The 11,253-nt window shown below is 45.1% G+C and overlaps 1 protein-coding gene across 1 annotated transcript; it reads right to left on the bottom strand.

The window, feature by feature from the left end:
* Window positions 1-2,710: 2,710 nt before the first annotated feature.
* On the bottom strand, window positions 2,711-4,225 carry LOC109199714 (protein NLRC3-like; the record flags this gene model as incomplete). Its single annotated transcript, XM_019355035.1, has 1 exon — window positions 2,711-4,225. A coding segment is annotated over one exon (1,515 nt), but the record flags the coding sequence as incomplete, so codon positions are not given.
* Between the last annotated feature and the right edge of the window lie 7,028 nt (window positions 4,226-11,253).

Raw genomic sequence — 11,253 nt, 5'->3', positions numbered from 1 at the left:
GCTGTTGTGTTGGTATGTGTCGGGCTGTGAGCTGAACAGCTCCAGCCGGCTATATCTGTACAGCAACCGTGTGTGAAAAGTGGTCAATAAAGAGATGGTGATAAGCATGTTCATGAAAGCATCGTCAGGTCTGCTGTGGTATGTTTACGATGGAACTTCTGCTGCTGAACCTTTGCACACAGCGTCTGCAAATTGAGGCTGTACGAAGTCACTTTAATCTTAATGCAGGACTGTAAGCTGTCGTCTGTGAGTCGTGAGCGGTGTTTGTTTTAAACATAGTTCACGGTGGAGAATAGTTGCTGACATAATGTGGATCCGAAGATCCATAATTGGCCTACCTGGGGTTGAAAGTCTGTATAAATGTACGGCGTTTCGGCGGGTATAGCGGCTTCTTCAAGAGTGATGCTTATTTTGATCAATGAAAAATAATAACATATAATTTTATTTTTATATTTCAATATCACAATCTTCTGACTTAGAACTACAAGTTATAAAAGCCAGCAGAACTAACAACACAGTAGGCTCTTCTGAGGACAGCAGCCAATGTACATGCCTAGCAACTCTCAAGCTGGGGACAAGAAAAAGGGCAGGAACCTCCCGAACACCAGACACCTCCACCCGTGGAACAGGTTATATAGCAGGAGTTGGGAAACTAAACACAAACAACAGAAAATGCAGTCCAAGCTGGACTCTAGAACTTACATGACTAAGTAAACGCGGCGCACACAAGAGGAAATAATGATGGCATAACCCAAAACAGAGGAAAACGTAGGCCTTAAATATGTAAGATAAAGTGAGGATGGGTAACAGGTGGAAACACAGCTGTCTAACTAATGAAACAGGGGAAGCAAAACTAAACATAACACACATGGGACAAGAGACTATCACACTATAATAAAACAGGAAACAGACAGAGACCAGGAACAAGAAAACTAAACAATATTAAATAATGTAAAAAATAATGTAAAATGTACTATGTCAAAACCAATAAAACAGATTCTAAATAATACTAAGTGAAAAAGACTGGCCTCTGACCTGAGAGTTTGTAGCGTACAGTGTGGACTCTCCACTCCAGCAGACAGAAGCTTCACGCCTGAATCCTGCAAGTTGTTGTCACTCAGGTCCAGCTCTCTCAAACTACAAGACTGGGAGCTGAGAACTGAAGACAAAGTTTCACAGCTTCTCTCTGAGAGGTTACAAACACTCAGCCTGGAAAAAAACAAAGAGGAAAACAAAAACATATATAATTGCACTGATGGTGCAGTGAATATTTCTTAGTTTTGGCAGTGTTGTGGGACTGGATGGAATGATCATTGCCTTATTTTAAACCCATCAAAATGTTGCACCGTAATGTTATTTCGAATGAGTAAAAATGTTCAACTACAACACAGCATTGATAAAACTGAGATCTATAAGCCAATATGTTTAACTGCATAATTATGACATTTGATGGAAAGCAAAATATTCTTTGATCTGACCTAAGGATTTTGAGCATGCAATGTGGACTCTGTAGTGCAGCAGACAGAAGCTTCACTCCTGAATCCTGCACATTGTTGTTACTCAGGTCCAGCTCTCTGAGACGACAAGACTTGCAACAGAGAATTGAGGACAGAGCTTCGAAGCTTCTCTCTGACAGGAAACAGCCACTCAATCTGTAATAAGAGAAGATAACTGTCATCCTTATTTATCACAGTGCAGTACCCTATTGCAACCCCTCACTTTATAGGCTCTCTGAAAAAAGTCATTTTAGCGCTTTCCTCTTCTCCTTCTCCAATTCAGAATTGTTTTTATAATTGACCAGTTTCAGAAAGCATGATAAAGGGCCACATTCAGTCTTTGGTAGTTCTACCTACATGTTTAACGATTTGCAAAAACAATAAATCAATAATCCAGTAACCTGGCTTTTTTGTCTTTGCCAAAAGCACAGCATTGCATAGAAGAGCGGAACTTAAAGTTAAGGATCTGTCTTACTGGGCTAGTATCGATCCGACACAGATGCCGACTTGGTATCGATACGATCGATATTTGGATCGATGCGCCCACTACCGCAATTTATGTGTGTGTATTTGAAAAGGTTTCATTTCCAATCAGGAGTAAGAGATTGCATGCATTTAATAGGACTTGCCGCTTCGCAGACCATGCCCCGCCACATACCCCATCGCCCGACTGAGGCTGGGGAGCCATTCGGCTGAACCTACTCCCCCCTCCGCGAGCAGGTGAGGGATTCGGACAGGACCATCGGCGCCACAGGCCCCGGCCAAGCGAAGGGGAAGTGTCCACTCTAGCGGTCACCCGCATATCCAGCTGTCCTGGTGTCCGGTGGCCACCCATGTGCTAAACAAAGACGGTGCAGCAGGTGTGGAAGTGAGCCGTGGCTCACAGGTACCTGGGCAGGCGGCCGGCATGCAGACGCAGCTTACCAGCCTCTGCTGGAAGAGAGACCGGATCGGAAAGCAAGCCGCCATCGGGCGTGAAAGGACCGCCGCGCACCTCAACCTCTGTCTCAAGCTTGGGAGGTCTCGCTGGTGCGTCAGCTGAACCCCAGCCGGTCCTTCCCCTGCCAGTCCACCCTTACAATAATCACACGGATCCTCCTACAGCATAAGGTAGCAATTCGCGGAGGTGGGTTTGTTTTTTGAGTTGTACACACCGGTTCTATTTTTAAGTAGAATCAATTGTCTTAAAAATAAAGCGATAAGCATATATTCACTTACAGAGCTTTGCTGGAGGCTTTGACCACTGGCAGCAGCCGCAGAAGAGCCTCCTCTGAAGCAGAGTATTTCTTCAGGTCAAACACATCCAAATTTTTTTCTGATGACAGTAAGATGAAGACCAGTGCTGACCACTGAGTTGCAGATAATTCATCTGCGGAGAGACATCCTGAACTCAGGGACTGCTGGATCTCCTCCACTAGAGAACGATCATTCAGTTCATTCAGACAGTGGAACAGATTGATGCTTTTCTCTGCAGACAGATTCTCACTGAGCTGCTTCTTGATGTACTGGACTGTTTCCTGATTGGTCTGTGAGCTACTTCCTGTCTGTGTCAGCAGACCTTGTAGGAGAGTCTGATTGGTCTGCAGAGAAAGACCCAGGAGGAAGCGGAGGAACAAGTCCAGGTGTCCATTTGGACTCTGTAAGGCCTTGTTTACTGCACTCTGGTGGAGAGACTCTTTTTTTCTAAAAAAGCTAGACCACTTGGAGGTGGTTTGTTGTTCTTCCAGCAGATTGAGTCCAGAGTTGATGAAGCTCAGATGGACATGAAGAGCAGCCAGAAACTCCTGAACACTCAGATGGATGAAGCAGAACACCTTGTCCTGGTACAGTCCTCTCTCCTCTTTAAAGATCTGTGTGAACACTCCTGAGTACACTGAGGCTGCTCTGATATTGATGCCACACTCTGTCAGGTCTGATTCATAGAAGATCAGGTTTCCTTTCTGCAACTGATCAAAAGCCAGTTTTCCCAGAGACTCCATCATCTTCCTGCTCTCTGGACTCCAGTGTGGATCTGTCTCAGCTCCTCCATCATACTTGACCTTCTTCATTTTGGCTTGAACCACCAGGAAGTTGATATACATCTCAGTCAGAGTCTTGGGCAGCTGTCCTCCTCCTCTGGTTTTCAAGACATCCTCAAGTACTGTAGCAGTGATCCAGCAGAAGACTGGGATGTGGCACATGATGTGGAGGCTTCGTGATATCTTGATGTGGGAGATGATCCTGCTGGCCTGCTCCTCATCTCTGAATCTCTTCTTGAAGTACTCCTCCTTCTGTGGGTCATTGAACCCTCTGATCTCTGTCATCATACCAACAGAGTCAGGAGGGATCTGATTGGCTGCTGCAGGCCGTGTGGTTATCCAGAGGTAAACAGAGGGAAGCAGCTTCCCCCTGATGAGGTTTGTCAGCAGCACATCCACTGAGGTGGACTTTCTAGGGTCAGTTAGGATTGTATTTTTGTGGAAGTCCAGAGGAAGTCGACACTCATCCAGACCATCAAAGATGAACACAACCTGGAAGTCTTCAAAGCTGCAGATTCCTGCTTCTTTGGTTTCAGTAAAGAAGTGATGAACAAGTTCCACCAAGCTGAACTTTTCCTCTTTCAGCACATTCAGCTCTCTGAAAGTGAATGGAAATATGAACTGGATGTCCTGGTTGGCTTTGTCTTCAGCCCAGTCCAGGGTATATTTCTGTGTTAAGACTGTTTTCCCAATGCCAGCCACTCCCTTTGTCAGCACTGTTCTGGTTGGTTCATCTCTTCCTGGTGAGGCTTTAAAGATGTCTTCTTGTCTGATTGTTTTTTCTGGTCTGTCTGGTTTCCTGGATGCTGTTTCAATCTGTCTGACCTCATGTTCATCATTGACCTCTGCAGTCCCTCCCTCTGTGATGTAAAGCTCTGTGTAGATTTGATTCAGAAGGGTTGGGTTTCCTGCTTTAGCAATCCCCTCAAACACACACTGGAACTTCTTCTGCAACTTAGATTTAAGTTTATGTTGACAAATTGCTAGAGGAGTTTCTGAAAAATAATAATTAAAAACATACATCAGTTCATTTTTAAGAAAATGCTCATGGCAAATCCCTCCCAAAGAAAATGAATATGTTTGTCCCTTTCTTGAGACATAAATGTATAATTCAGCAGCTTAAATATACAGAGTAATCCTATTACTCGTCTGTAGTTGGATAGCCAACTCCTCCTGCTTCATTCTCCTCAGGAAGTCCAGTGTGATCTTCACAAATGCCTCTCTGCTGCTCCCCTGTTGCTCATCATCTTCATCCTCTCTTTGACTCTCTAAGCATTCTGAGTAATCTGGACTCAGAATCTTCTGGATCTTCTTCAGCTCGTTCTTCACAAAAGTGATGATGTTTTCCTCCAGCAGCTGGAACAGAATATTTATGAATGAGCCAATCAGACTGAAATCATGGAGCCAAACATCAGATCCATGTTGGACACACTGACAATCCACTGGTCTACAAAGAGCAGCATGGAGATGACTGTGGACAGAATAGATGTAACAGTAGTTGTTGTACATGTACAGACCATAAATATGGAGTCCAGCTGTGTTTGATGCTGCTGGGCAGACTGGCCACTGCGAACCCCTGAGCTCTCCTGGTCCATTCTGTGGAGGAATCATGAAAAACTGGTTTTCAAGCTGCCAGACTTGGAGTCAGCACATGAAAAAAACAACAACAATTTTTTTTTTTTTTAAAAAACACCAATTTTGGGATACATTTGGCCAGGTTTTTTTTTTTTTTTTTAATATATGATTTACTAATGAGATCAATTTAGCAGCTAAAAATTGTGGACAGTCCAAAAGCTGCACAGTGCAGAGATGGTCGGAGGAGAGCGAGGAGGCTCTTAAGGATTGTTTTGAGTCGACTGTGTGGGAGGTGATCTGTGACGACCACGGTGAGGACATCGACAGCCTTACTACATGCATTACGGACTATATTAATTTCTGTGTTAATAACACCGTACCTACCAGGACTGTACGGTGTTTCTCCAACAACAAACCTTGGATTACCCCAGAAATTAAAGCCCTTCTCAAGCAGAAGAGGAGGGCCTTCAAATCCAGAGACAAAGAGGAGTTGAAAAGGGTGCAGAGAGAGCTGAGGGGACTGATAAGAAATGGGAAGGACAGCTACAGGCAGAAGATGGAGAACCAGCTTCAGCAAAATAACGTTGGTGAAGTCTGGAGAGGCCTCAGAACCATCTCGGGCCACAAACATCAGAACTCTCTGCCTGGGAGGGATGTGAGGTGGGCAAATGAACTGAATCATTTCTTCAACAGATTTGATTCAGCCATGAGGCAGTCTCCAACATCGGCTGCAGACTCAACCACCCCCACTGCTGCTGTTCCACCTCTGACACCTCAGACACTTCACACCTCCTCTATTCACCCTGCTCACTCCTCCCCACCCCCAACAACAGCATCCAATACACACTCAACACAAGGCTCCAGCCTGTCTCTCTCAACCACCCAGGTTAGGAGGGAACTGAGGAGGATTAATGGCAAGAAGGCAGCGGGCCCAGATGGCATCAGCTCGAGGGTCGTCAGGTCCTGCGCGGACCAACTGTGTGGTGTGATGGAGCACCTCTTCAACCTGAGCCTGAGGCTGGGAAGAGTCCCACAGCTCTGGAAAACCTCCTGTGTTGTTCCAGTGCCAAAGACTTCACGCCCCAAGGACCTCAACAGCTACAGGCCGGTGGCTCTGACATCCCACCTGATGAAGACCCTGGAGCGGCTGGTCCTGGCTCAGCTTCGGCGCCTTGTGAGCTCATCACTGGACCCACTTCAGTTTGCCTACCAGCCTGGCATTGGAGCGGATGATGCCGTCATTCACCTCATGCACCGTTCCCTCACTCACCTGGAGACCGCTGGGAGCACTGTGAGAATCATGTTCTTTGATTTCTCCAGTGCCTTCAACACCATTCTTCCGTCGGTTCTGAAGGACAAGCTGGAGAACTCAGGAGTGGACCATCACCTCACTACCTGGATTTTGGACTACCTCACCGACCGACCGCAGTATGTGAGGACTCAGGGCTGTGTGTCGGACAGGGTCGTCTGCAGTACGGGGGCCCCACAGGGAACGGTTCTGGCTCCGTTCCTATTCACCATCTACACTGCAGACTTCTCCCACAACTCCACCCAGTGCTTCCTGCAGAAGTTCTCTGATGACTCTGCAATAGTCGGCCTCATCATTGATGGGGACGACAAGGAGTACAGAGGACTGACTCAGGACTTTGTGGACTGGTGCCAGCTGAACTACCTCCAGATCAATGCCAGTAAAACCAAGGAGCTGGTGGTAGACTTCCGCAGGCACAAACATCCTCCACTGCAACCACTGAACATCCAAGGTATGGACATTGAGACTGTGGACAGCTACAGGTACCTTGGTGTTCATCTGAACAACAAACTGGACTGGACTCATAACTCAGACGCCCTCTACAGGAAAGGGCAGAGCAGGCTGTACCTGCTGCGGAGACTCAGGTCGTTTGGAGTGGAGGGCCCACTCCTGAAGACCTTCTATGACTCTGTGGTGGCCTCAGCCATCTTTTATGGTGTGGTCTGCTGGGGCGGCAGCATCTCTGCTGGGGACAGGAAGAGACTGAACAGGCTGATCCGCAGGGCCAGCTCTGTTCTAGGATGCCCTCTGGACCCAGTGGAGGTGGTGAGTGACAGGAGAATGGCGGCTAAGCTGTCATCCCTGTTGGACAACATCTCCCACCCCATGCATGAGACTGTGACAGCACTGAGCAGCTCCTTCAGTGGCAGGCTGCGGCACCCACGGTGTGGGACGGAGAGATTTCGCAGGTCTTTCCTCCCCACTGCTGTCAGACTCTACAATAAAGACTTTTAACTGATCAAACACACACATCCACAAATGTGCAATAACACAAATGTGCAATAATCTTTCTGGCAACCGTTGTATTTTTCACTCTGTTGTATTTAGCATTTGTACTCTATTTTTATCCTATTGTATATTTTATTCTATTTTATTCTACTGTATATAGTATTCTATTTTTATTTTTATTCTATTCTGTACAGTTGTGTACTGCATTTATTCTTATTTTATTTTATTCTAATTGTCCTTCATAACTTTTGCACTGTCCACTTCCTGCTGTGACAAAACAAATTTCCCACGTGTGGGACTAATGAAGGTTATCTTATCTTATCTTAATTCCCTGAATGACTTCAAAACTGTGACAAAGGTAAAGGCCTTATTTTTCTTCCCAATCACATTTTGAACTCCCTCTTGCTACCCTGGACAAAGTTTAACCAACCCAAAGCAATCTAATACAAATCTGAGCATTATCTTTTGCCAGCAACTGAATTACAGGCTAGCAAACACAATCAATCAATCAATCAATATATCAATATACTTTATTAATCCCAAGGGAAATTAGGGTTACAGCAGGCAGCACGCTAATGGCGCATGCGCACTTACAAAGGAACCTTCTGACCAACTTTACACAAACATCACATTGGGGAGACATGTCAGAAAGGTAGGCTGATAGGAAAAAACAACAAAAATACGTAACATGAGGAGAGAGGAGTAGAAAAAAAAACTCCACTCAGACTGAGCTCCTAGTGGGAGAACAGTTTGATAACAGAAAAAACACCTCAGCACAAAAAGCACAGGACTATCAATACACCATAGAAACACAAGACAAGCAACAGGGGCGGGTAAAGGGTAAGAGAGAGCTGGTGTAGACAGCGCTTCCGGTCCTGCAGCATGTCTGCCCTGGTCCAGTCGACTCCCATCTTCCCCGGTATGGCACAAGCATCGAAGGCGTTTGGAAAGGGAGGGGGGATCAGTATGTGTCTGTGTGTGTGTATGTCCAGAGTCAAGCTGAGACAGTGTCCTTCGCCCTGCCAGGCTAAGTAAACAGTCTTCCAGCCAACTCAGGTGGCCTTGCATAGGATGGGGAGGAACAGACAAAACACAGTCGTTATCAGGGAGTTTTTGTTCGGCTCCAGCCTTGAGCCCACAGCTGGCGCCGAAGGGGTAGCCGCATGAAGTGATGGTGTTTTTTTCTTTTATGCGAACAACTCATGAGAATTTCCGAGCTGTTCTTAACACTCCGACACTGACATAGGTCTCTCAATTTCCCGTTGGAGAGCCGCGAGCTTTTCCATGATGTTATCAAGCTTGCGTTCCGTGGTGTTGTCATTCTTTTGCCCAAGGAGCCGTTTCTGAGACCTCACGACCACAGTCAGCTGATCTAATATGCACTCAGAGGTGTTGTACTGAGTAGTCACTGCAGCCGTAAGCTTCTCCAAGATCTTAACCATGCTGCACTCAGTGGGCCCATTCTGAAAAGTCGCGCCTCGTCCCATCATTTCAATCCCAGCGGGCAGCCTTGGGGGGGTTTGAATAGCCGGTTCTGCTTTCTTAATTCTCTGATAAGCCAGGGCCAAGCCAGCTCCGATCAGCAAGAACCCTGTTATCATTGTTCCGAATAGGTAGATATCTTCAGCGTCCTCGATCGACAGTCCGCCAGGCACACAACCCTCCATGTCTGCCACCTGTCCATCGTGTATCCAGCAGGGAAAGTCCCTCCAGGGCACTCGGGCTCTCCCGACCCGGTGCTTCTCGTTGAGAAGAGCATGTCAATTGCATTCAGGGACCAGTTGATCAAATCCATAATTCTCTTTAGGCTTTAGAAACAGACTGTGAGAGAGTGTTCCAGGGAAAGTGAGGAAAGCACGAGACAAGACAAGGACATAAGAAGCTAAGCAGGGAAGATAAGGGAGAGGAGAGGAGAAAAGTGTGACCGCCTTCGCTGAGAGCTGAGAGAGAAGAGCAGCATTTTGTCTCGTCTACAAAACACAGCAGCAAAACGTCTCATAATGTGTGAAACCATAAGTTAATAAAATGAAAGTTTGGCCAGTGGAAGTAGATTCTGTACCCCAGGACAGGTTTAAAAAACACAGACTGGAGCATGTTTGCCTTTCAGGCCACCTGTGGCTCTCACATTAACAGAGACTCTTAAACATCTACCGGAATACATTGACACCACAATTGACAATGTTGTCACAGAAAAGCAGATTACAATGTACCCAAATCAGAAACCATGGATGAACAAGGAAGTGTTGCTTCTACTAAAGGCATGTAATAATACCTTCAGATAAGGTGACGCTCTGGCCTACACTACGTCCAGAGTAGACCTGAACAGGGGCATCAAGAAGGCCAAGCATAGCTACAAGCTGAAGGTGGAGGAACATTTCGACAAGTCTGACCTACAACACATTTGGCTGGACATTCAGGCCATCTGACTACAAGCCCAGCAATTCCACATAGACAGCCCTGAATGTGTCTGTTGGGAAGCACTAATGTAGCAAAGTGTTCCGCAGGTTACCTCTGTGTCGGCCATCTTGTTTTTTCTAGTAAATAAGAGGCCTGTGTTCTTTTTTCTTCTTCTTCTTTCATGTTTAACGGCAGCTTGCATCCAAAGATGTTGCACTACTGCCATCTCCTGGCTTTTAACCTTACTTTACTGCTGAATCCTCAAATCATCTTGATGAGACCAGAATTTCTCAAAAAACCACCCTTTTCCCTTCACCATGACTTTACTTATTAACCACTTGTTTAAACATAAGTTCCCTTCCACCACTCATTTCAACCCTCATCACCCTTCTGTGACTTGCATACTTCCTACAACTAAGAAGCATATGCTCAACCGTCTCCATAGCATTGCACCTTTCATTACCCAAAATACCTACATGAGCCGGAGATATTACTACATGTTTATTTTGGTCAGACAATCTATGATGAGCAAAAATAAGGTCATACAAAATTTGCTGATGGGCATTTGTGTTTCCTTGTTCAATACTTAATAATGCTGACAATGAATCACTACATATTAGTACTTTTGAAATTCTGCTGTCTTCCACACATTCTAGAACCAACAGTATGGCATATAACTCAACTGCATATATACCCAGAAGATTTGACGTTCTTTTTGCAATCTCAATACTTAACTCCAGAATTACCACTGCTACCCCAGTTGCTTCAGTGTTAGGATCTTTTGACTCATCTGTATACACCTATAAGTCACTGTATTTGCTCTCCAATCTGTTATAAAATTTTTGACAAATATCTGTAGTCAATTTCCTCTTCTTAGTATCCATTAATGATCTGTCTACTTTAATGTATTTCCATGTCCATATGGGTTGTAAAGGCCACAACACTGTCTGACTGAAGTCTTTCTCATACACTTTAAAAGTTCTCACTCTATCATCCCCAATCCACCCAAAACTATTTTAAAAACCTTTCCCCTTTCCCAACAATTCCCTAACACTTTCCTAACAGGATGGTTTTCGTCATGACCTTTCAAATGTATCCAATAGTTAACCATCAGCTGTTGCCTTCTAATATACAGTGGCTTTTCTCCAGATTCCACTTGTAGAGCACATACTGTATTGGTGTTGTTTAAGGAAGTTTTAGCTGCTAACCCATATAACACACACCTATAATTTAATCTTGATCAAATTAACGTGACATACATACTTTTAAGTTCATCAAAATTAGCACCCCATGTCAGCCCTGCTAAACACCTCAAGATATTAAGAACCTTTTTACTTTTCCACACAACGTGCTCTATGTGATTTTTCCAAGTTAATGTCTTATCAAAAACCACACCCAAAAAATGAAAACAATCCACCCTGTCAAACTCTTTCCCATGCAAGTCTAACAGTTCATTTCCTGTTATTTTCTTATTTGTGAAAAACATTACTTTATTACTTATGTAAAACCC

Source organism: Oreochromis niloticus, unplaced genomic scaffold (genome assembly GCF_001858045.2).
Source record: "Oreochromis niloticus isolate F11D_XX unplaced genomic scaffold, O_niloticus_UMD_NMBU tig00001767_pilon, whole genome shotgun sequence".
In the NCBI taxonomy this organism is placed as follows: Eukaryota; Metazoa; Chordata; class Actinopteri; order Cichliformes; family Cichlidae; genus Oreochromis; species Oreochromis niloticus.
The sequence above is the reverse complement of the archived record's forward strand: the minus strand, read 5'-3'. Positions and strand labels throughout refer to the sequence as shown.